This window comes from Dasypus novemcinctus, chromosome 9 (assembly GCF_030445035.2).
Source record: "Dasypus novemcinctus isolate mDasNov1 chromosome 9, mDasNov1.1.hap2, whole genome shotgun sequence".
Classification (NCBI taxonomy): Eukaryota; Metazoa; Chordata; class Mammalia; order Cingulata; family Dasypodidae; genus Dasypus; species Dasypus novemcinctus.
The window spans coordinates 66339971-66367263 of NC_080681.1; the positions used below are offsets into that span (position 1 = coordinate 66339971).

Sequence of the window (27293 nt, forward strand, 5' to 3'; positions counted from 1 at the left end):
ATTAATTCCATTTACAATAGCAACGGAAAGATTCAAATATCTGGGAAATAATTTAATCAGAATATAAAGAATCTGTACCCAGAAAACTGCAAAACACTGCTGAAAGAAATCAAAGAAGACCTAAACAAATGGATGGATATTCCATATTCATGGACTGGAAACCAAATATTCTGAAGATGTCAATTCTACCCTAATTGATATATAGATTCTATGCAATACCAATTCCAACAGCCCAGTTTAAAGAAACAGAAAAGTAAATTGCCAAATTTATTTGGAAGGGAAAGGGGTCCTGAATAACCAAAGATATCCTAAAAAAGAAGAGCGAAGTCAGAGGTCTCATACTTCCTGAACTTGAAGTGTATCATAAAGCTACAGTGGTCAAAACAGCATGGTATTGGCATAAATATAGACACATTTAGCAATAGAATCAAATTGAGAGTTCAGGAATAGACCCTTACCTCTATGGTCAACTGATTTTTGATAAGCCTACCAAGTCTATTTCTCTGGGACAAAAAGTCTCTTCAACAAATGGTGCTGGATGAACTGGATATCCATAACCAAAATAATGAAAGAGGATCCCTATTTCACTCCCTACACAAGAATCAACTCAAAATATATCAAAGACCTGAACATAAAAGCCAGGATCATAAAACTCCTAGATGATAACATAGGGAAACATCTACAAGAACTTGTAGTAAGTCAGGGTCTCTTAACCTTACACCCAAAGCACGAGCAACAAATAAAAATAGATAAATGGGACCTCCTCAAAATTAAATACTTCTGCACCTCAAAGGACTTTGTGAAAAAGGTAAAAAGGTAGCCTACATTTTGGGAGAAAATATTTGGAAAGCACATATCCAAAAAGGGTCTAGTAGCCATGATATATAAAAAGTTCCTAAAACTCAACAATAAAAAGATAAATGTCCCAATTAAAAAATGGGCAAAAGACTTGACTAGGCATTTTTCTTAAGAAGAAATACAAATGGGGAAGAAACACATGAAAAAATGTTCAACTCAACTGGCTGTTGGGGAAATGCAAATCAAAGCTATCATTTCACACTTACTAGAATGGCCACTATTTCAAAAATAGAAAACTATAAGTGTTGGAGAGAATATGGAGAGATAGGAATTCTTATTTACTGTTGGTGGGAACGTAGAATGGTGCAGCCACTGTGGAAGTCTGTTTGGCAGTTCCTAAAGAAATTAGATATAGATCTTCCATGTGACCTGTCATTATCACTACTAGGTATATACTCAGAAGAACTGAGAGCAGTGACATGAACAGACATCCGCACACTGATATTCATAGCAACATTATTCACAATTACCAAAAGATGAAAACAACCCAGGTGTCCATCAACTGATGAATGGATAAACAAACTGTGGCACACATATACACAATGAAATATTATTCAGCTGTAAGAAGAAATTAAGTCATGAAGCATATGACAACAGGATGAACCTGGAGCACATTACGTTGAGAGAAACAAGCCAGACACAACAGAATAAATATTGTATGGTTTTGCTATTATGCACTAAACACAATAAGCAAATTCATGGAGTTAACAGCTAGAACATAAGTCACGAGAGAATAAAATGTAGATAGAGAATGGAAAACTAGGTTTAATCTGTGTAGAATTGGTAAAATGTTGTTTGTAGAATTGGTAAAATGTTGTTTGTAAATGAATAGAAATGGTGAAAACACATCATAGGATTTGTAATTAGGAGTGCTAACGTATAGGTATGATAGTGGTTTGTTTTTGTTTTGTTTTGTTTTTTTTGTTTTCTAGAGTAATGAAAATGGTCTGATATTGATTGAAGTGATAAATGCACAACTCTGTGATTATAAAAAATGCCATTGATTGTACACATCAGAAAAATTATATGGTTTATGAACAAAAAAAGTAATAGAATGGATTGGGGGAAAAATACACCAAATGTAAGGTCTGGACTTTAGTCAATAGTAATGCTTTGACAATGATCTTTCATAATTTGTTATAAATGTTTCACAACAATGCAAGGTATTGGTGGTGGGAAGATGTATGGGAAGACCGTATGATGTTATATATGCTTGTTTTGTCAGTTCATAATTTTAACTATACACTTATTGTTTATGTATGAATGATATAATTCAATATATTTTTAATGAAAAAAAGTACATTTTGTAGTTAGGACAAAAAAGACATCAAGAAATAGTAGCTTATTTTGCTTTAATATCCCAAAATATCTGAGAGAATGGGACAATGTTGCAAAACAAGGAAGAGATGTGTACGTCTCACTCTGAGGAAGGAATTACTGATTGGAGAGAAGGCACCAGAATTGAGTTGCTGGATTACATGTAAACAATAAATGGGGATGGGCGGGGCTGGGGGTGGGGCAGGCAGAGGGGTGAGAGATTCACCATGAAGAGAGGGACTTACACTGTAATTTCACTGGCACATCATAAGAATAAGAAATGGCCTTGCTCTATTATGTTCAGCCTCCATCTTTAAACACTGTAGTTTTAAACACTGTAGTTTAAAAAGCACCTAGTGCTAAAGAAACAAAAACTCACACAACAGCAGTGCATAAGGGCATGAAAAGGAATTGACAGTAGGAAAAACCCTGGATCCTCATTCCCATGTGGTTCCCAAGGGCATCTCCATAGTTAAGTGCCTTGCGAATGCACCATTCATCAATAACTGATTGGTGAAAAAACATCATCCAAAAAGCCAGGGTGAATACACTTTGTTTCTGTCCATGCTCTTCAATCAGATGACTTGGATAGGTCCTGGGGTGGAGGGACGTACCGCATCTGGCCTGTCTTCTTAGGTGATAACCGTGGGTGCAGTGCGTCCTGTTCTTTCCTGGAGCTGGGACACTTTCAGGGCAATGGAAATAAGAGGGGCCAACATGACCTGAGGGAGACACAAAGAGACGAAGCTTTCCTGTCACTTTCTCTAAATAAAGATCCATGAATGGTTCCAGCCCCGACCCTACCTCTAGCTCTAGACCTCTATGTTTGCTGCCTACCCCAGTCTCTCAAAGGCTCCTCACACTCTCTAAGCCCAGAGCCAAACACAGGGTCTTGCCCCAAAACTTAGTTGCAACATTCCCTGTTTCAGAGAACCAAGTCTATCCAATAAAATAAGTAAACAACTAAATAGGAATCATTATTGCAACCTTCCTCTCCCATAACCCCACTATCCAACCCATCAGCAAGCTATACATGACATTTACCTTCCAAATATCTCTCAGCATCACCCACTTCTCTCCACTCCACTGCTCCAACCCTTGCTAGATCAACATCGTCTCTCCTGTGTGGTGCCCTCACATCCACTTTTTCAACCTCCATTTTGTTTCCCACACTGTCCCCAAACAGATCTTTCCAAAATGTAATTCTCCCATCATTTTTCATTTTAAAAGGGGAGGATTCTGCTGCTTAAATAATTATTTTTTAAGATAAAGAAAAATGAAAATCAGTTATTTAACTGCCCATTTTACAAATGAGAAAACTGAGACCCAAAGAAAGAAGTGATTTGACCAAGTGACTCAGGGCAGACCCAGGAGGGGCCCATTTTCCATGCCCACTGCTGCGTTCTATCTAAATCTCTACCAGTGCACACTCGGATGAAAGGGTGGCCAGCTCCTCATGCTGACCACACCACTCGTAACCCCCCTTAGGGCTTGTAAAGTCCCAATGAAGTGCTGAGGCTGTGAGTGGCCCCGAGCTCTGGGGTAAGACGTGTCTCCTCAGCTGGAATGACAGCACATCTGGACATTGCAGGCACCCTGCACCCTTCAATGCCATCCCACCCTCCACTCCCTGAGAACTGTGCTTAGAAAGAAACTTACCTTTCATTCTCTCTTTGTATCTACCATGTGCCAGAATTTTACTTTGAGGATAAAGAAGCAAACACAAATCTTCCTTCCTCCCTTCCTCTTGCTCAGTTATTGTGTGGGTCTATGGTGCAGACACCACTGCATTTGGTTTAAGTTTTAGGAATGCCTATAACACAACAGGGATCTAGCAATGATGGAAGCTGCAGGCTGGCCACTGAAAAAATTGTGCAGATGAAGCATCCTCTGACTTTCTCCTTTCTGTAATAAAACAACCACTCTAAGAGCTACCATGTCTCAAAGGCTAATCGTATGTGCCAGAACAGTGTTCAGCATTTTAGAACCACTGTCTTCTTAAATCTCTACCATGACTTTATGAGGTGGGGATCATTCTACCCATTCTACAGGCTAGGAAAGCAAGGCTCAGGAAAATGAACTAACTTACCCAGGGACACACAGTTTGAGTGGCAAGAAAAGAACCTGAACCAAGATTTCTAACTCCAAAACCTATGTTCAGAAACCTCTATGCCAGGGGTTTCCAAATGAGTTTCACAGGATTTTAATTAGATTTAAGGAGTTAGGTGGGAAAAAGGCTTTGTGGAAAAATAAGCTGGGCAAGTGCTGTTTAAGCAGGTGTCGTTAGTGCAAACCTTCTCAGAGCCTGTAAGGTGCAGTGTGTATTGTAAATTGCCAAGAAGCGGTTAAACCTTTTTTTTTTTTTGCTGTGGAATTCTGGTTGGGGTTATCTACCAAGATAAGTGTTGTGAGGCACACACTCTCAGAAACTCTCCCCTGTGCATCACCCCTTCCTTAGGTTCTTCCATTTTGGTGGCCGTCTTCCACCAAAAAGTTCGTGGTCCCTCCCCTGGCTCCCAGGGTCCCTCCTCACTTGACATACTGCTGGAGACTCTTTGGGTGGGGCAGGGGAACCCAAACCACCGGCTACACATTTTCAGACTTTTCAGTGAAGACATTTCTTGCTTGGCTATGTAACTGTCTTTCCGCTACCACCAAATCTAGAACCAGGGTATGTTCTGCCAGGGCAGCTGATCAGACTGAACAAAGCAGCAAGTGGTTGGTGACTGACAAGAATACCAGGTGAGTGGCTGATTTAGACATTAGTTATCCTGAATCTGCCACTTACTAGGTATGCTGACCTATTAACTGTTGCTTAAACTTTCTGTGCCTCAGTTTCCTTATCTGTAGTGGAGATATTAAGAATCTACCTCATTTGAGAATTACATGAGCATATCCATGCAATGGACTTAAAAATAGAGCTTGGTAAACAGTAAATGCACAGATATTGGCTAGCTATTCTGTTGTTATGAGGCATTGAATGAAACATGGAGAAAGATGAGCACAGCTGGTATTCTGGGTACTGGCTTGAGTAGTGTCCTCCCAAAATCCATGTCCATGCAGAATCTCGGAATGTAACTTTATTTGGAACTAGGGTCTTTTCAGATGTAACTAGTTAAGATAGGTCATAGTTGATTAATGTCCCTAAATCCAATGCTGCTGCTCTTAGAAGAAGGAGATTTGGACACAGACACTGCCAAGTGAAAAGGGAGGCAGAGAATGCATTATGCTGCACAAGTCCAGAAATATCTGGGCCTACCAGAAGCTGGAAGATTCAAGGAAGGATCCTTCCCTAGAGGTTTCAGAGGGAGCATAGCCCTGCTGACACCTTGATTTGGACTTGCAGCCTCCAGAACTGCCAGGAAACTGATATCTGTTCATTTAAGACACCTAGTGTATGGTACTTTGTTTATGGCAGCCCTAGGAAATTAACACTCCCTATCTGATCATTTGAGAAAAGGGTCGTGATAACACAGGTTCAGTGAAACCAGGATCATTCCCTCCACCAGAAAGAACCAATCAGAGCACAGGGCTCGGGCATTACCTGGGGGTCCTGGTAGATCTTGGCCACGTCCTTCTCATAGCTGTCGATGTACAGCCGAATGGTGGCCCCCGCACTCCCAGTGCCGCTCAGGCGGAAGATTACACGAGAACCATCTGCAAAAATGAGCCGCAAGCCCTGGAAAAGATAAGCAGAGATTTTTTTCCCTTACATGCTGGGTAGGAGATTGAAAGTTGGCAAATCATGAGGGGTCCATTTGGAGACCAAATTTCATCCCAACTCGATCAATTGGAGGATTAGATACTTGATAAATGGCAGCAATTGAGCCCCATGAATCTGCCTTCTGTCAACCTCTCACAGCACCCAGATAACACAGGCTTAACTAATGCGGAAGAAGCATTCCCTGGGTCAGGTGGGAGACCTGATCCTGCTGATGTTGGATGACATGAGGCTCTCCCTCCTCTCCCTGCCTCCCTGTGATTTATGGACTAACCATTTCAGTTTGAAGCTTAATAAATAAATAAGTAAAGCTGCTAGATGCAGAAATTTGATCCCTGGATCAGGAGAGTAAGTAACATGGTATATGCAGAGGATGCCAATCTTCTTCCTGCTAAGGAGGGCCAAGAGATGGAATGGGGGAGACCACAGTAGAAGCAGTTTCAGGCAGACAAGAGAAAAAACACCTTGTTAAAACACTGATAAACTTGTTAAAACTCCTCATTAAAACCTACAGCATGGGAAAAAATGTTTGGAAACCACATATCCAGTAAGTGTTTAATATCAGAGCACATAAAGAAATCCTTCAACTCAATAACAAAAAGATAAACAACCCAATATAAAAATGGGCAAAAGACTTGAATAGACATTTCTCCAAAGAAGATACACAAATGGCCAAAAAGCACAGGAAAAGATGCTCAACATCATTACCATTAGGGAAATGCAAGTCGAAATCACAACGAGATGTCATTTCACACCCAGAAGAATGACTACTATTAAAAAATAGAAAATTACCATGTTGGAGAAGATGTAAAGAAGGAACACTCATTCATTGCTGGTGGCAATGTAAAATGTAAAAGCCAGTGTGGAAGACAGTTTGGCAGTTTCTCAGAAAGTACAGAATTACTGTATTACCCAGCAATCCCACTTAAAAGTATATACCCAAAAGGACTGAAAGCAGGGACTTGAACAAATATTTGCACACCAATATTCATAGCAGAATTAATCAAAATTGCCAAAAGATGGAAGCAACGCAAGTGTCCGTCAACAGATAAATGAATAAACAAAATGTGGTAGATACATACAATGGATTATTACTCAGTTGTAAAGCAGAATGAAGCCCTGATTCATACAACATGGATGAAACTTGAAGACATCATGTGAAGTGAAATAAGCCAGACACAAAAGGGCAAATGTTGTATGATCTCACTGATATGAAATAATTAAAATATGCAAATTCATAGAGCCAAAAACTAGAATACAGATTACCAGGGGATGAAGTAGGGATAGGGAATGGGAAGTTAATGCTTAATTAGTACAGAATTTCTGTTTGGAATGATGAAAAGTTTTGGTAGTGGATGGTGGTGATGGTAGCACAACATAGTGAATATAATTAAAATCACTGAATTATATATTTGAATGTAGTTAAAAGGGGAAATTTTAGATTCTATATGTTACTAAAATAAAAATTTGAAAAAAAAACATAGGACTATACAATACAAATAATGAAGCCTAATGTAAACTATAGACTTTAATTAATATAATTATAATATTATTGTTTTACTAAATTGTAACAAAGGTGCCGAACTAATACAAAATTTAAATAATGGAAAAATCTCTGTGTGAGGGGGATGGAGTGTTTGGGAACTCTGTATTTTTCGCATGATTTCCTGTAAATCTACAACTTTTCTAAAAATAATAATAACACTGATAACCTCAAAATCAGCACAGTCATATGTCCCAAATGGCAGAGACTGGCTATTCCTGACAGTGATCCAATAGGCAATCTCCCACTGATGCGTGACAACTTAGAGCCGGGACAATCCACTGCAGTGCCAAGCCCTTCTCTCTGCTGATCTTCTCATTTCAGAGGAAATGGTTGGGAATTCTTGGGTGACATTCTCTGGCCTGAGGTAAGGAGGCAGGCTAGACAGTTGACTGAGGACTCTTCTGGCTTTATGAGTCTGCAAATTCTCCCATGAAAATAAGAATTCCATACCGCCCACACTGATCAGCAGGAGAGACACCACTCCTCTGCTGTTTTCTACCAAAGCCTATCCAGGATTTAATCACACTGGGTGCATCAGTTAATCTCATCTGTAAATCCTTAAAATGAGAAATGTGGACTAGACCACAGATCCAGGCGATCTCAACGCCTATAATTCTGTGCCTCTTGATGATTAAAAAACAAATAAAGAGGTGTTTTATTGTGAAGACCTGTCAGTTAAGAAAAGTCTCTGCTTCTAGGTCTCCACCACCAGGGACCTGCAGATGATGCACCCTTGTACCTTCCTTCCTCCAACAAACACTTAGCAGAGTCTTCGATGTGCTAGACGCCATGGCTGGGACTCTACTGATGAACTAGACACTTTGCCCTTGAGTTGCCTGCAATCCAGTAAGAGAGACTGACAAGAAGCAGGCTAAAACCCGTTCAGCATAAGACGTGTTTTGCTAGGGGCCAGCCCAGAGCACTATGTAAGCACAAAGAATGGAAAAGTGCCCAGGTTTGGAGGTCAGAGATAGTTTCCTGGTAGAAGAGGTTTCTGAGCTAAGATGTCAAAGATAGCATGGACAAACCTTGAAACATTTTGCTGAGTGAAAGAAGCCAGACACAAAAGGCCACATATTGTATGATTCCATTTATAAGAAATGTCCAGAGTAGGTAAATGTATAGAGATAGAAAAAAGATTAGTGGTTGCCTAGGACTGTGGTGAGGGGGGATGCAGCACTAATGGGAAGTGACTGTTTAATGGGATGATGAAAATGTTCTGGAATTAGATAGTGGTGATGGTGACACAATATTGAAGATGTACTAAAAACCACTGCCTTGTACACTTTAAAATGGTTAACATGGTGTATTTTATGTTGTATAAATTTCATCTCAATTTTTCTTTTAATTTAAAAAGTGTTATGAGGGAGAACTTAGTCAAATATGGATGGAGGGAGGGTGTTCCATGTAAAGGGAGGAGCTGTTTAAATGTCAAGAGGTGAGAGTGCAAAACTAGTTCAGAAACACCTAATGCCCAAACTGCGAGAAGTTCAGAGTCAGAGTGGGGTCGGGTCATGGAGAGAGAGGGGGCTAGAAGGGAAAGTCAGGGCCAGGTCAGATTGATAATCACTACATGTATAGTATTTGAGGGCAGGATTTATTTAGCACAGACCCGAGTTCAAAATAGAGGTATTTTTTTAATTGAATTCTAACTCTGGAAGGCTCAAGAGCTGTAGGAATGGTCTTGACTTTCACTTAATGCTTTGCAGATCCCAAAGAATTATTTTTACAGTTTTGCCTCACTGGAGTCTCACATTATGTGAGGTAGAAAGGACAAGTATGGTGATTTGTACTTTGCCAGTGAGGAAGCTTAGTGACACAAGACCTGCCCAAGGTCACACAGCTGGTACACAGGGAATCCAGAAGAATCCAAGTTACCTGGCATCCATTACAGGACTCTTTCCTCTACTCTAATTTCCTAAAACTCAGTTTCTACCATCCCACAGAGGCTCCCTAAATTGCAGCACTGGAGGTTGTCAAAGATGACCAGTATTGTCCTAGAGATGCAGAATTGTGTGCAAAAAGAATTTCAGGTTAAAGAGCTCAAGAAAATAATTGGCAAAAGAGTCAGCGGCTGTATTAGCAGCACCTTATAATGACATTTATACCCTCACTAAAAATGAAACAGGGCAGACAGTAGTTGAACTACAGGGCCCACACCTGAGTTAGTCATCATGGTCAGGATATAGTTAATTCTCTCTAGAAACAATACCAGGATTGGTCTTCTTGCCCCACAGCTTCAGTTTGGAGCTTTTGAATTCTTTTCACTTTATTGCAGATGATCTACCTACTTAGGAACATTTTTTTCTCCTGCCTGGTGTTCCATCTAAATGCTCAGGTGTTCTGACTATGGAAAGTGGAGCTGTGGCTTCCTCCTCAGAATGCAGAGAGCAGCCCAGTGCTCAGGCCCATGCCCCACCCCCACCCCCCCACCCCCCCGCACACCTCAGCCCCCTTCCCCCTCCTAACAGGTGCTCAGTGCAGTGCAGAGTTTGGGTTTACTTTTGCTGAACTTCCTTTCTCTCTGTGAAGGCTTTATTACAAAAGTGTCTGCTCTCCTCTGCCATCCTTTTGGCCCTACCCTCCCTTTTCTATACCTCCACCCCAAGTCCTCTCTTTTCCTATGTAAGAAATTTACATAGAAAAATTATTTCTAGAAATATGGAGAAAGGGAACTCTCTGGCACTGAAGGTTGCCATGCTCCATCCCCTGTCCACTAACTGCTCTCTAAAGAGGGATTTTAAATAAATCCCTGTTGGCTGCTTGGAGAAAGCCCAAAAATCTGGATCTATTAGAGAGAGGAAAAAAACCAAAAACATTATGTTGCAATGGATTTATAGTCCCACCTCTTTGTTGTCACTGTTTCTGAATTACCAAAAATGCATCCATTCTGCAACAAGAGCAGATGACAGAACCAGAGGCGAGAGGACCCTGGTCCCTGAGTGTTCCTGAGAAGCTGAGAGAAAGAGCTGAACCAGCCTCCTGCAGTCTTGTGTATGTGGCCCACACTGAGGGAAACCCCAACAAATCTGTCCCTATCCAGAGATGGCTCGGGTTCTCGTCTTGCTGTGCACCTTCCTTAGATTCTGGAGTTGTTTTTTTTTTTTGCACATACACTCAACATGGGCATCTTGCATATAATTCCCAAAGGTGTACAAATCCCTCTGGAAACTAGGCTAAGAATCTCAGAATGAGGGCATGAGGAATTGCATAGCATCAGGGCAAAATCCAGTTTCCCTACGGGTACAGGTGAGGGTCACACATGCCTCCACAGAAACCCCGGGAAAACAAGGTAGCAAAAGAAAAATGACCGAGGGACTTTTTCTTTTTTCCTTTGAGACTTCAGAAATGAAGCTCCAAAGGTGTCTCTCCCACATTCCTACCTGCTTTCTTGAAATACTTCCATCCACTGGATCACTGTATTCAAAGTCATCTGCTTTCTCCACAGTGTAAACTTTATCACCCACTGAAAACTGTTTTCCCACAAAGGAGCGATCAGACATCAGGGCCTCCAGGTCCTTCATCATTTTGTTTGCGCCCTCAGCTTCCACCTCCTCGTAATCATACCTGGAAGAAGTCATCAAGTTAAGGCCCATGGCTGACTTCAGATCACACAAAGGTATTTCAGCACTTTCTTCATCATTTGCTTGGCCCTCCCCCAAAACCACCTAACTTCAGAAGAAGCTGGCAGATAAATGAGCATGTCATGCTGGGGATAGAGAAGGTTAGGTAGGAATGGAAGACAGAACTGAAAACTTGCCGGCTTAGAGGATTTCAGGGAAGAGTTATGCCCTTCTGAATAACCAAAAACCCCATCCTAGCTTTTCCACAGAATAAAGCTTTAAGAAGTTTCAAAGGCTTTTGAGAGATACTATGCAATATTTAATCACCTCATTCTGAGAAGGTAGAATTAGAGCAACGTTATCTCTAGAGAACTGTGCATAAATAAGCATATGACTGAGGAGCTGTTCTTCCCAACCCCTTTAACTTCCTGGGGTGAATGCTGGGAATGCTCCCAGTTTGTGACCTGAACAAACTGCTGAGCATTTAGTTAAGGAGAGTTCCATTCTCCACAGAAGTGTCCTAAAGTGAGGGCAAGTCTTTCACTGGCCAGAAGAAGGAGCCAAACCCTAACTCTTTACATTTGAAATATCTCCGTAATTTCAGGGAGAGCAGATTCTGGTCCAAAGGGTTTTAGATTCACCCTGACAGAGCAAACCTAATGTAAATCGCAAAAGGGCCAAGGGGAAAAAAAAGTGCATCACAAATGAAATTCTATTTTTTTTCTTCAAGAATTATTCTTGACTTCTTTCTTATGAGGTAAAGACTCTTACAGGTGGCTTTCCTTGACCTAGTGGCACACACCCTCTTGAGAGAGTTATTTTTTAGAGGCTCAAGATAGCAGAGTCTATATTTATTTATGATAGTGAAACAAATATGATATGTGCAAGATGACACCTCTGAGACATGGGAAATACTGGGAATTAAGGCTAACCTATTCTGCCCCAGGATTCTATGAATCAAGGACAAAATAGTCCCCTTAATCTTGGTCAGCTCTTTTTCCCCAGTTAAAATGATAAACAGCAAGAAATTATAACCAGGTGTATATGTTTTACATCTGTGACCTTTGGGTGTTCCAAGGAAATGTTCTATAAATCCTAGGCACAGAGGGGTGTAACGGAAAGAATCTGGGCTTTGGAATCAGACAGAACGAGCTATGAATCCAGCCTCCACCGGTTACTAACTGTGAGACTTCATTTCTTGGTATTTTAGTTGCCTTATCATTAATTCTTTTGAGGCTAATGGGAAACAATGCACACATGCAAAAGTGCCTAGCACTTTTGTTAAATAAATGGAGGGTATATGGAGTCTTAACAGTCATAAATGCAGATTCTAAAAGCTTCATTTGCAATATTTTGTGTAGTTATACTGAAATGGATAAAAATGTTAAAATCGTTTTTAGAGGGGGACTTTTAATGAATTCAAGAGTGATCCTTCTCAGAATAACCCTTCCTAGTCATATTCAACTCTACCTACAGTTCATTCATGAACTCATTTATTTATCTATTCAAAAATTTACCCAATGTCTCCTGTGAGTAAGGTATTTGGTGATACCACAGAGCACAAAAACAGATGTGGTGTGCTTTCATAACACTCTAAACTCTGGAGAGTTCATGACTGTTGCTGTGAATTACCAGGTTTTTCTAGCACTCCAAGAGTAGAGACTCTTGCCTTGGTTCTCAGTCTACTGTGAGATACAGGTGACAGTTATAACTTAAGCTTTCCACAAAAAGAATAACTTTAGGAGGAACCCAAAGTTAATAAAAGGATTTTGATTACGGAGCTCAGGTTGCTTCAGACTGAGTTCCTTCTTGACTATGTAGAGATCATGGACTCTTAAAACTGTAATATAATTTTTAAATTCTCTAGTTTAACTCACCCATTTTATAGAAAAGGCAATTGAGGACCAGAGAAATTACATCTGTACAATTTATCTAATATTCTCTTTCTCATATATCTTTCCTAGAATTTGAAATGTGAGGTCCAGGAAAATTTTTGTTAGATTATGATTTTATTGGAGGAAAGGCAAACTAGAATTAGTGAAAAGCAGTACAGGTAAAAAAAAAAAAGTACACACACACACACACACATATATATATAAGTGTTTTTAAAAAGAGAATTATGCATGGTAAAGAAGAATTACTAAGTATTCTAAGTATTTGCTTGCTGCTGAATCTGTAGCAGCTGGTAGAGAGTAAGAAAGTAGGATTTGGTAAATATTTGGTAAATCTACGAATGAGGTATATTCTGGTAAATCACAAAAGTTTATTTGTACTAAGTATAATTGTTTTCATAATTTAAGAATAAAAATTTCCATACATTTAGTGCACAAGAGTTTTACAAAACACTTTCAGACTCATATTTCATTCAATCCTCCTGATAGATTAACTGTTATTTCCCCTTTCTACAGATGAGAAAATTGAAATACAGGGACATGTTCAATGACTTCCCAATCTGGTAAGGAGCAGAAATAAAATTCTAATACACTCTTTTGAATTGAAACCCTGCACTATTAACATGCCCACATTTAAAATCCTAACGAAGTATTCTTTTGAATATGTTAACTAATTTTTTAAAGGCCTTTTTTTTTCCCTGATATAAAATTTAACTTCATCACTTTTTGGTAGAGGCTGGATGAATTAGGATTTTATTATTGCGTATGATAGGAAAGAATTGGTATGGATGAGAATTCTCCCTGCTGCTTCCCCTACCTCACACCCCAGCCAGGCTGCTGCCTACCTGGTGAAGAAATTCCGGCCATACTTTTGCCAGTGATCTTTCAGAATATCTTCCACACTCTGTTTGCGGGTTGCTAGGATAGAGAGCCAGGCAAGGACAGCCCAGAGTCCATCTTTCTCACGGATGTGATCTGAACCTGGCAGGGAGAGAGCAAGCAGCTATGATAAATGTGATGTCTCCAAAGAACTTGGAAATAAACTCCAACTTAAAAAGAAATTTTTTTCTGTTTTTATCCTTACAGAACACCATTCCCATGCCCCAAAAAACCCAGATGGATAAAAACTCAAATATAAAAACTGAAAATGTTTAAATACTAGAAGATATAAATATGTTTTTTAAAATCTTGGTGGTGATAAATACATGTATACACAGAATTCATGAAGGAAAAATAAATGATACATTTACCTATTTTTTAAAATTAGCGTTTCCATATAACAAACCTATTACAGATAAAATTAAAAGGCTATTGGCAAACTGTAAAAAAAAATCTTTGCAGTGTAGGATAGATGTTTAATACACTCAATATAGAAATTATTCTTATATATTAAAAAGGAAAAAGCAAAACCTCAGTAGAAAAAAAGGCCAAGCATATAAAATAGACAATTCACCAATGAATATATACAGATAACCAGTAATATAATAAAAAGCCGGCATTATTTTTAAGAAGAGAAATTAAAGCTAAAACGACAAGATACTGCTGCTTGTTTGACAAATGGCCAAAGATTTGAAGGCAAGAACACCCAGTATCAGGGCGGTATAAGGGAAATGGGATTCCAGCACGCTGCTGGTGAGAGTGTACATTGGTACAATCCTGCTGGAAAGCAGTTTGGTAAAAAGTATCAAAGCCCTAAAAGTAGACCCATGAGTGGATCTAGTAGCTCCAGTTCTAGGCTATTTCTTTAAGCACAGGGATCTGTTTAATAACCTATGTCTTCTCTCTTTTTCTAAAGCCCTTGCCAGTATCAAAATTGACAAACTGCCTCCCCCGGATGTGCTTAAATGCCTGGTCTTTGGCAAAGAAAGATGAAGACACTTTACCAAGGGCCTGATGTAGAGAAGAATTCTCATTTTTTTTGCCTTTAAACTCCTTATTCTGGCAAAAAAAAAAAAAAAAAAAGACTATATTGATTTCTATTTTCTGATTTCTGAATAGGACCCTATACAACTCCTCTATAATCCCAATATGCTTAGGATATTGGCATTGCATGAATTTTTTTGTTTTTTTGTTTTTGTTTTTTTTTGTTCCAGGGGCAGGGAAATGAACCCTGGACCTTGCATGCGGGAAGCCAGTGTTCAACCACTGAGTCACTCGGCTTCCCTGAGTTGGTTCTTTCATTTGTTTTGCTTGTTGTTTGTCTTTGTTTTATTTTCAGGAGGGAACCAAATTTGGGACCTCCCATGTGGAGACAGGCTCTCAACCACTTGAGCCACATCTGCTCCCTGCATGAATTCTTTATGTGCCTATCAGCCCTTCTTGACTTCTTACTGAATTAATTCCCTTTTTAAAAAAGATTTATTTATTTCCCCCCCACCCCCCATTGTCTGTTCTCTGTGTCCATTCGTTGTGTGTTCTTCTGTGTCTGCTTGTATTCTCATCAGGCAGCACTGGGGATCTGTGTCCCTTTTTGTTGTGTCATCTTGCTGCATCAGCTCTCCGTATGTATAGCACCACTCCTGGGCGGGCTGCAGTTTCGCGCGGGGCGGCTCTCCTTGAGCGAGGGGAACCCTTACACTGGGGCATCCTTGCGTGGGCTGGCACTCCTTGTGCGCAGCAGCACTGCGTATGGGCCAGCTCACCACATGAGCCAGGGGGCCCTGGGTATCGAACCCTTGGACTTCCTATATGGTAGGTGGACATTCTATCTGTTGGGCCACATCCGCTTCCCTGGGTTAATTCTTCTTAGAACTGTCAGAGTATCTAGCACAATTGCTGGAAACATAGTAGGCATGTGGTAAATTTGTTCCCTTCTGCTCTTCATACTTTTAGATTCAGCTTAAATATGCTCTCTCTGTGAGACTGGCACTCTGCTCCCCTAGGCAGCAATCAGCTCTTTTCTCTTTCTTTTCCTATAGGGACATGCTAAAAGCATCTGCATGACATCATCCTCCTTGAGCTTCAATTTCTGAGCTTGTCTCCCTACTAATTATGAGCTTCATGAAGGCAGAGAAAATCTCTTATTTATCCTTTTAACTAAGACCTGTGATTAGCATAGAACATGGAATCTGATAAATAACTGTGAAACAGTGCATGAATGAATTAATCAATTAATTAATCTACTCTAACAATCTCTTTTTGGATGATAAAAACTTTTTTCTTTCAAAAGAATTTCCCTTCAGTGGATCATCATGTTTAGAAGGAAAGTCCTCAAAACCTGAATGCTGGCAAAATTAGAGATATTAGGCAACATTTTTAGCATTCTACATAACAAATTGAAAATGCTTACCTATGTTTATTTATCTATGGGTTTTTATTTGCTTTTACTGCTATTTTAAGGAACAGAAAGTTAGTTCTCTGCTACCTTTTCATGGATTTTGCAAATGATGATGTATTTTGGCAACAGTTCATCTGGAGAAGCAAGATTCTGGCAGCTTCCCCATATATTGGGAATTCATGACAGCAGTATACATCTTGGAATTTTTTGTTTGTGTTCCTCTGAGGATTTTTCTTCCTTCTTAAATATTTCTTTTCCCTTCTCTTCCTCCTTCCCTCCTTCTTTTCCCCTTACCCTCTTTTTTTTTTTTAACTAGAATGAGACAAAGCACAAGGAACAGTTTTCCTTTGTGCTTTTCCTGCTCTTAGCAAGGTATTTGATTTTGTGTGTGTGTGTGTGTGGAAATGAAAATAAAACTGAAAATCTCACCCAACTCTGATTATTTGGAGATAATAAATTACACCACTAATATTATAAATGAAATATCTTCCCTGGGCAACATAAACAAATATCCTATTCCATTTTCCTGATCACAGTCTCTTTGGAAATTTTGATTTATCTCACTAGTCACCTTGAATGTATCAAATTCTAGGTAGTTCTGATTAATACTCATGAAGGCTGGGCAGATTTCATTTCATTCAGTATTCTGATGAATGATGGCATGTTTCTAGCAAAAAAGGCAGTAGCATATATGTGTGCATGTGTGTGTATGTATGCATGTGTAAATGTTCTTATGTTTCTAATGCTACTGTTTTTGCAGTTGTGGAAAGTGTGGTTCAGTAGAAAAGGTTTATACATAAGAGTCAGAAAACCTAAATTTAAGGCTGTGTTACATATGAATTATTTTAATTTGCACAAGCCACTTAACTTTTCTGAGCATCAGTTTATTTGACTATAAAATGGGTTTATGCTACCCTTCTCACAGTTGTGAGAATTTACTGTGATAAAATATATTTTATAAGCTATTAAGTACTGTATAAATGCAAGATGCCGTTATGAACAAAGGGGAGAATAAAAAACTTTTAGGGAAAATTATTATGTTTTCCACTGACCTTTTTAAGCTTTCAAAAATAATGCTCCCTAATTGTACATACTGGGAAGAAAAATGGAAGACCATATGCCAATATGCTCTTTTTCTCTGGGCAATGGGAGTACAGTGGTTTTCTCCTTCTTCTTTACCTCATTTTCCCATAATGAACACGAATTACTTGTATCTTTTTTTTTTTTTACTAAGAAAAAGATGCCAAACTTACTTAACTGTGAGAAAAGGGAAAACATTGTCAACAAGGACTGCTAGGCCCGGCCGACACCCAGGCGGCGGTGGGTTGTGCCCTGGGTCTCCTCGCATTCGATCGAGCTCAGGAATGCCCTTTCAGCATCTTCAAACACCTGTCACCTCACTTCAGCCTAATCAGCACCTTGTAAAAAGTACGAACTCAGCTCAGTCCACGTATACTCTGGGTCTCAGCCAAGAAAAATGTCAGCCCTTGCTGACATTTAGGGATTGGGTTGCATTTACCAGTACGTGGTAAATGTGTCTCAGGTGCTGCCTGGGTTCCTGTCCCTGCCAGGCAAGGGCTGAGTATGGGGACACAGCAGCGCAAAAACAGCCACATGGGGTTCTCTGAGAACACCAGCATGTGTCTGTCTGCCTTTCTCTTTCTCTTTCTGTATCTCTGGCTTTTCCTGTAACCCCTGAGCATGCTGTTCTCTCGGCCTGGAAGTTTCCACCCCACATGCACTAATATCTCTGGCAATTACATTCAACTTGACCCTCATCCAGCACGCCTTCTTGGCCTCCCTTTTCTAGGTTCTTTCCAGAGCTCTGTGCTTCCCCCTACTCTACCATTACAGTCTGTTCTTGCCCTATACTCAGAGTGTATCTCCAGCTGGTGCCTGGCACACAGTCAGTTCTCAATGAGGGTTTTACCAAAGAATTGTTAAAACTCAGTTTCCTTGGCTGAGAGACTCAGAAGCTCACAATGGCCACAGTTCTGTTTGCTTTGTGTTCCTCTGCACAAATGGCTTTCCTCAGAGAAGAAAGGCAAGCTCCTCAAGGACCATTTTCTAGATCCCCTCGAGATACCAGAGCATCCTCCTCTAAAAACTCTTAGACTTTCCATCTAACAATCAATCCTTCATTGCCTGGACATCTGTTTCCTTTCCATGATGTTCCTTTGGAGGAGAAATAAATGCCTAATAGGCAGGTACTAGATGTTAAGACAAATTTCATTTTATATCCAACAAATATGAATCAGTGTCTACCATGTTTCAAGTATGTGGGAAAACACCACGATGTGTAAGACATGCCCCCTTCCCTAGCTGGTGAACACAGACATAGAGGTGAGGAAGACAAATGCAGTAAGTTTAACTGAGTAAGGTGAAATTAGGGTATAAGCCTATTCTATTGGGGTGTTCTTTTTGGGAAATCTTTACAGTTGGGACTCACCAACTTTGTCCTGGAGGCTTTAGTGTACAGATAAATATGCCCAAGAGCTAAGCAAGTTAGAACATACAGAAAATCAGACAAAAACTCTGATCCTCTATATCCACAGAATCAGGTTAAATGCCCCATATAAATCTCTGAGTACCCTGTACTTTATCTTCTACTACTTAGTGCCCTTGTAATTACCTGGCAAGTGTCTGACTTCAGATGTAAATTCCACAGAGCCCTCCTCAAGGAAGTCTTGCTCACACTGTGTCCCAGAGGTTAACATAGTCTCTGGGACACTTCAATAAACATTTATGGAGTAGATCGATGAAATGATGTGCAAACATGAAAGACTTTTAGTAAGAAATTAATTTGCAAAGCAGTCATATGGTACTTCTTCAAGATTTCACTCCTATGTTATGTACTATCACTAGAGCCTTTTAAAGATAGGAAAAACAACGCTAAGCACTAGATCTGATCAGATCAGAACTTACTGGCATATCTTCAAGTGATACCAAGTTGATCTTCAATCCAGTTTCCTATCCTTCTTTCCCAAGTCTCCCATTTCCATTCAGTGGCTTCACTTTCAGTTTCCCTCTCAATTTCCCACCAGGTTCAAGGTAAGACAGAACTGAGGCTTTGCCCTGACACCATTGTGTATAAATGTGCACAGCATGCTTCACAGTTAGGGAGAAAAACAAATTTGCACTCTGAAATCAACCAAAATTAATAGGTTCACTCTGTCTAGTTCTGGTCCCCCAAATACACAACCTTGAGCAATTCTGATTCTTAACAAAAGCATCTTTATGCCAGGCTTTTGCAATGTTGATGTCTGAGCAAGCATCCTCACCTCTATGGTTATGATAACCATGTGAGAAAGCTGCTGTTTCTTCACTATGAACAGACTTATGTATACTTGGTAACCTTAGTAGTATTATGTGATTTTTTCTTTTAAACACCAGAGGTTTGTTTTATTTGATAAGCTAGTTCTGAAATCTGACCCCTTTATACCTCTTTGCAAGTGAACTCCTTTTCTTTTCTAAAAACTTGCTCTTCTCACAAAGACCTTGGGCCCCAGACCCTAGACTATGGAATGGGAGTGACACTGAGTTCTCGCAAGAGTCCTAGACCACAGCAGGTGGATTCTCCACTGAGGTGGGCATCTAGCAGAAAAGTACTGACTGGTCACTTAGGATTCCAGCATCCCACAGGAAATGATACTGGATGGCTTTCAAAGTCCCTTCCTTTCTAATACCAAGATTCTGTTCTAAATGGAGGTTTCCAGGCAAAGAGTGTGTTCACTCATTCATTCAACAAGTGTTTACTGAGTCCCTACTACCTGCTGGGCACTATGGAAGGCACTGGGAATACAATGCAGAATAAGACAGATGTGGCCCCTATCCTCATGGAACATATAGTCCAGGAGAACCAACAGACACTAATCGAATAATCATTAATCATTGTAAAATTACAGCTGCAACAAGTATAAGAAGGGTCAGGCATGGGTGCCAATAATTAGGGGATGTGCCTATTCTGGAAGGTCAGGGGGGCTTTCCTGAGGAACTGCCTCTGCTCAAGACTGGAAAAATACAAAAACAAATTGTCCAGTACTCAATTAAGCCAAAGAATTCAAATCTTTCAAAGATTATAGAATCTCTAACACCTTACATTCACCAACAAGGAAACTGTTAGGTGGAAATGAATTCAATAAATTAAGAGACTAGAAATTCAGTTAGTTTCAGCTACACTCATTCATAGAATTGAGATTCATGGCCATGCAGCATGATTTTTAGAATGTTGATTCAGAAATACTACAGAATAGTTATCTTTTTTTTCAAAAAGAGAGATGAAGATCTTTGGATTATTCTCATGATGCATTCTCTCTTAGGATATAAAAAGGAAGAAAAAAAGCACAGTTGGCAAGTAATATTTGCTGAGTGGGTAAATAAAGAAATAAATGAGAACAAACTTTAGCAAGGACAGTCTAAAGTCTAATGCTTGGTTTAAAGAAATCAATTCTACAAATATAACAAATGCTCATGGGTGGAATCTTTAAAGGGCTTAATTATCTACAAACTTCCACGAGCTAAACAGTATTATGAATAATCCCAGAAGGTGACATAAATGAAAGTTATGTCAAATCACTAGAAATAGTCATCCTACCCTACTCTTCACTTGTCATATCAGCCCTGGAGGATATGGGCTTAATTTGGGGCATGACCTTCTAAGAGAGGCATTTGGTGAACTAGGAAGCATCTAGAAACATGATCTATAAACCATGGGAAGTGAAGAATGGTTGGAGGAACTAGAGACAGCCTGGAGTAGAAAAGACAGGACCTGAGAGCTGCCTTCAAGTATCCAAAGTGCTGTCATGTGAGAGAGGAACACCTTCCACTCCTACTGGACTCTGGGGTACTGAGCATTTTGCCCAGTGCTTCACATAAGGGTCTGTGAGGCCAGCTGTTAGAGGATGTATCACCAAAAAGAAAAACAGAAAATACTGCGGCTATGTTTGGGCAAAACTATACTAATAGGATCCCTTACAGGAGAATTTTTTGGAACCTTCAAATGCTAATATTATTGTGAAAATTCAGGACAGTGAGATGTATCCCAAGTTTCCCAATCTTCCAGGACACCAGAACCTTCTCATGGAACTAGTATTCTTCAAAACATCTTGGGAAACCTGTTTCTAGACTCCTCTGTTTCACATGCACTAGGTTCAGCACTGATACAGGCCAATAGGGGCAGGAAACCAAATGTTTAGATGTGGTGCTTGCAATTAAAAATATCTTCATCCATAAAGAAGAATGAATGATATCAAGCCTGGATTGGAGAGCACGGATGGGAATCTCATGGGAGAAAACCACCCCACAGATTCATTAGACACTTACTGAGTATCCTGTAGAGTAATGTGGTACTATCCACATTTTAAGAAGAGTTAAAGACAAGCAATAGCGTTGTAATCTATGATCAACAACCTGGAATCTTGGGACATTGTCTGGCTTTTTTGTGGACGCTGGTCAAACCCAAGACTCATCCACCTTTTTTAATACCCTCCAATTCCATCAAGCCAATTCATTGCCAGGGAGCACTCCACTTCCTCAAGGATATAAATTTGCTTAGAACTGTGTAAATTTGTCACTCAAATATGCCAGTTCATTCTACCTGCCCCATCCAGGACTTGTAGAAAATAAATGAAATCAACCTTCTTTTCTGTTTAATCTGGTATGAATTGCAACCTAATTGCAAGGTTAAGTAATGGGGTAGTAGGAAAGATCATGAAGGCAGTGGGACTTAAGGTCAATACCTGAGCAGGCATAGAAGGGGAGGGGAGCGCACACAAAGAAGGGTATAAAGGTCTTGGGTCACCCCCAATTCATACCATGTTCCACTCTTTGACTATACTACAATTTACACACATACTCTAAAGGACAAGGATATATTTTTAGTTTCTTGATCACCTAGCAATTTAGTTCCACCATAATAGTCTAGTCTCCTTTCATTTGGCATTGATAAATTATAACTTGTTGCTATAGAAAACTTGAGCCTATTAAAGAGAAAGATTTAATACTGTGCTGAAACCTCCCCTTAAATAAAAACGAAAAACTGACTTGCTCTACCATATTTCTTCCCAGAAATGAAAACATTTATAAAGGTTTCCTTGACCACTGAGGGAAGAAAAATATGTTTATCACTTTGTTTAATCCCTTGGGACTCAGTGCCCATGCCACCAAGAAGGCCCCCAAACTTCCTGCCTCAGTAGACATGATCCTCAGAAAGTAAAATTAGCCTTCCTGGCTGAATGTGCTCATGGCTTTTCAAATGTGTATACTTCATCAGGGTTGTTATAAATAAGTTGTATCTTGATTTAGGACACATCAGCTACCGCTGCTATTTCAGTGCTGCCTGAGCAGTCTAAGCTTTCACTGCAAGCAGTGTTTACAGGCAAGAAAATGTTAGCACAGGAGTATACACTTACCAGTCCCGAAGCTTTCCTCCCCACAAAGGGACAGTTTGCTTGCATCCATCAAATTGCCAAAAAACTTCCAGCCAGTTGGGGTCTCATACAAAGCAATCTTTGTAGCATTAGCCACCCTTCAAAGGCATGAAATCAAAGTTACATCACAGCAGGACTGTTAGCATAGCTATGTGAGGGATGGAAACTAGCAACCGTTATTGTAATCAAGGGTCCCATTTAGCATTGCCTGGAGGTATACATAATTCTAAGAGTTGTGGAAAACCATAAGAGAAAACTAGTGCACAATGAGCTATTATAGGTGGATTCAGGGGAGGGGGTAAAAGAGGAAGAAGAAAGAATTCAGACCTCCGAGTTTAATATTTTAGGAGAAGCAACAGGAGCAAAATGTGCACATCTGTGTTTTTTTTTAGCCTATTCAAATCTGTTGTAGATACAGACTGCCTCTCGAACCATTCAATAAGTAACGAAAGAATGATGTCTTAATGCACTTATAATATTACAGAGTCATGGAATATTGGTCTGAGAGGTCAGTATTTCACTGAGGAGGAAACAGAACCCATAATGCTATATAATCAGCCCAAGGTCACACAGCCAGGTAGACCAACTGTCCAGTCAACGCTCCTTTCATTTCTCAGGAGGATCCATAGGGAAATCCCCCAGGGAGTACCCCATTTGCAAGGGCTTTGCCCACACTGATCAATGGTCCCCCTTCCCCTCCAACAATAATTTTTTTACTTGTCCCTATACATCATGAGACTATTTAAAACTTCCTTTGAGGGACTTCTTTATTTTTTAAGTTACTTTCTCTTTGAATGAGAAAAGTTACCTGATAAGTTTTAGTAAGATTTGCCTTCCAAAATGCTTGCCTTATCCCTAGCAAAGCAATGTCATGTTTGGATTCTAACAGCTTAGGAAAATTAAATCTAGGATTTTGCAAACTGTGAAAGTACAATAAACCTTATCTGATGAATGAGGTATTTCAAGATGAGAATCTATATGACTACCCATTTTTCAAAAAATTGGAATTAAACTGTTCTTGGATGACACAGAATGTATATCTCAAGAGCTGATATGTTTCATATGCACACAACAGCACAGCCACAAACCAGCTCACGACTTTAGAAGAACTGGGAGGCAGAAGACCTGGCTGTGGGGTTTGATTGGATGAAACTGTTAATCTCTCTGTTCTTTGGTTGCTTCTGCTATAAAATAAGGATTACTGTGAGGAATAATTGAGATGGTGAAGTAGAAGCACTAGATAAACTACAAACCATTACATGAGTATTAGTCAGTATTTTCTTAGTAGTTGAAACAAAGCATTAATTCTGTAGCACCCCATGGAAAACTACTGTGTAGCTGGACGCACAGAGCAGACTTGGGTTCAAATCTTGACACAGTCCTTTACTAGTTGGGTGAACTTGGACAAATTACTTCTTTGTCCTTTTGTTTACCCACCTATAAACCTGTAAAATGGACTTATTAATAGCATTTATCTCATGGACTTAGTCTGAAAGTTAAATATCTTAAAACACATAATAATCTTAGTGTCTGGAATAAGGTGATGCTCAATAAATATTAGCTATTATTATAGAAGCCTAGATGTATACATTCTGCCTGCTTCCCTGGCCTTTACCTTTTATTCATTCATTATTTTTTTCTTTTTCTATTCATTCGTTTTCTGGGCATCTGACATGTTCTGATTAATATTACCCTTGCTCTTTATTTGTTATTTATTACTTATATTTTTCAATCATTTTAGAGGTGATCTCATAAGTCATCTTAAAGACTTTGTACAATGAGTAATACATAATAAATAAACAAGCAAATCTGGTATGTAAACCATTTATTGTCACTGGTTCCATTTTCTCCTAAAAATTGAAGGTAGTTTTTTTTTAGCCTATTAGAGCTTTCTGTGTATTTAGATTTTTGACAAATAAATATTTACTGTGTTTGTGTATGCATGGGCATACGATGGAGGTAGATAGGGAAAATGTCTGTGAAAGTTCTCTTGAAACACTGACATTACTTAAAACGGCTCTTTCTCCCAAACTCTATGCACACTGCTAAAGGAAAGTGATCCTCTAGAATGATGCCTCCTGTTCAATTAAAGTGCCATCCATCCATCCATCTATCTATTCATTTAAGAAAAACTGTGTGTGTGTGCATGCGAGTAGGTGTGTGTGTATGCATGTGTGCCCTAATATGTGCACACCTATTAGGTGGTCAGGCAGAGTTTAGGATGGTGAATAATACTGTCTTGCTCTGTATTTTCTCTATAGACATTTATAGCCTGAGAAAGGAGAAAGTCGATTAAGCAGGCTATCAAAACACTGTATATTAAGTACAGGATGGAGGAAGTGCAGGGTGCTATGGGAGCAGAGAGAACATCTAATCCAGAAAATGCTTCATCTACTTCCCCAAAATAACTCTTTGTTTAGCATATACTTTACATGAGACACCTAAGCTGCAGGGGGAGGAGAGAAGAGCGTCCCAGGCAGAGTCAGAGCACAATGAAGACCAGAATGGACAGAGACAAGGAAGGCCACGGAACGGAGAGACCTACCGGTCCAGGGCACCACTCGTGGGCATGCTGCGTGCAAAGCCGCGGACCCCGGTTTGCTGGAAATACGGAATGCTGAAGATGTTGGCAGCAATGACAGCCACAGAGTCTGAAGGGTTCACGAAGAAGCCATGCTTGCCCAGAATCATGTTTCGATCCTTTGCAAGAAAGAGCATTAAAGGGAAGTCTTTTTAACCAAACTGCTGAAAAAACCAAACAACTTTACGTGGGGATTCTATAAAATTTAAAACTATAAAATTAAAAAGCTGACACATTTATTCATACTGGGTTTGAAACACTGGATTTCATATTTAATAGATTTGTACAATACTAACAAAGTCACCTCTATGCCAGAATTAAAACTGTTTTCAATTAAAGTGCAAGCTCAGGCTCCTTTTGAGCCCAATACTTTCTTCTCCCTCCAGAAGCCAGCTAATTTTAACTTGCTAGGCCTTTTTCAACTCTGGAACCAATCACTTCTTTCCCAGAGAAGAACAGAGAAGGCACTGAGAGAGGAAATGTTGCCTGTTTACACAGTTTGGTGGATCTACCAGGCATCACTTGAAGAACAAAAGCAAGCTTCTTCAAGGAAGAACTTCTGAATCATGGCCCTCTATTTAGTGCTGTTCCCAACAAAATATACTGCCACCTTCACTGCTTCCTTGGTGCCTGATGCATGGGAGGTGCTCAACAAACAGATTATTTTGATATAAGAAAAATTATTTTTTAGGAAATATTGAATTCTAGCTGATGTTAAAGAATAATAGCAACAGCAAAAAAAATCTGTTTTCAACTAAGTAGACATACAAAGTATCGACTACCTGTCAGACACCAAAGCTACAACCTGAATAAGACACTATCTTTTCCTTGCCTGTTACATAGTCACCATTGTAAATAAGAAAGCCTGTATATTAAAAAAAAAAAAAAAAAAAAAAAAAAAACTTAATTATAGACAAGGGCTAAAAAGTTAATTCTTCCATTACACTCTTCAGACTATAAAATTATAGTTCAATCATTCTAGTAACGTGATTGAAGGAATGGTTATGTTATAAGACCAAAACTCTTTCTAGAAAATTGAAATAGAAAAAGTAGCCAACTAGGTTGAATGTAGAATCTTAGCTTAAGCCAGTTAGCTAGAACCCAACAGTTTGTGAAGAACTAGTCATTACATCATACCTGGGACCCAATTACCCTTTCACTCTTAGCACACATGAATGTCCAAAATGAAACACGTGGGTTTACATTTCAAGGACTCTTATTTCTGTTCAAGAGGGTCTCCTGATAATCTAGTCCTGCCCTGAGTTGCAAGAGGAATCCTGGGCCTGGCAGTGACCTTGGGCCTGGCAGAAACAACCTGCATTTTAACCCCAACTGCAGGATCTGCCTGGCGTGTGTAAGAGTTCATATAAATGCAGTTGTGTTCACCCCATCTCCATCAAAGGCAGCCCCAAAATCATGCTCTCCTGTCTTCATGGTCTCCACCAGGTCAGCTGCATAGGTGAGGTTGGGGTCAGGATGGTGGCCTCCAAAGTCCTCCAGGGGGATACAATTAACTGCCGAGTTTGCAGGGGCGCCCAGTTCTTCACAGAGGATCTTCTTGACATACGGCCCCACAACTAAGTAAAGCACAAAAAAAAGTATGAAGAATTACAAAATAAACTCATTAAAGAAGGTAAGGCTCAGGAGGCAAAGCAGAGCTGTTCTAGGGAGGAGCATGGCGTGAGCAACAGTGAGAACGTGCAGACTGCATTCAGGGGCTAGTGGGGAAAGAGATGATTCTGACTGGAGTAGAACGTCCACAAAAGGGAAAATGAGAGATTAGGCTGAAAAGGTGGGACCAGTTCATGGGGAAAAGAATACGGAAAGGGAAGGGAGCTAACCATTCCTGAGACCCTACTACACACCTGTGCTAGGTGCTTCTTAAATGTTTCCTCATTCACTCCTTCAAACAACACCTTCAAAAAAAGTTTAGTGCATAAGAGCTGGCGTCTGGAATCAGAGGGCCACCTATTAAAGAGGTCATTGTCACACCATAGAAAGTGGTCCAGGCAGCTGGGACCATGAGCAATACAGAAACAAGCATTAGAGGAACAACTAAAAGGCCTGGAGAAAAGATGTTTACTTCATGACCAGCTTCTCTACCCCATCA

General features: G+C 39.8%; 1 protein-coding gene across 2 annotated transcripts in view; it reads right to left on the reverse strand.

Moving 5' to 3' along the window:
• Positions 1–2193: 2193 nt before the first annotated feature.
• PGM1 (phosphoglucomutase 1) overlaps positions 2194–27293 on the reverse strand; it is a 60862-nt gene continuing 35762 nt past the window's right edge. For both annotated transcript variants that reach the window (XM_004448928.4, XM_004448929.4), the window contains exons 5-11: positions 26570–26760; positions 25148–25302; positions 22585–22700; positions 13743–13878; positions 10826–11009; positions 5720–5854; positions 2194–2897 (exon numbers count right to left, since the gene is read on the reverse strand). In XM_004448928.4, coding sequence (XP_004448985.1) covers positions 2808–2897; positions 5720–5854; positions 10826–11009; positions 13743–13878; positions 22585–22700; positions 25148–25302; positions 26570–26760 — 1007 coding nt within the window. In that variant the 3' untranslated portion in view covers positions 2194–2807. The remainder of the gene's footprint in view (positions 2898–5719; positions 5855–10825; positions 11010–13742; positions 13879–22584; positions 22701–25147; positions 25303–26569; positions 26761–27293) is intronic.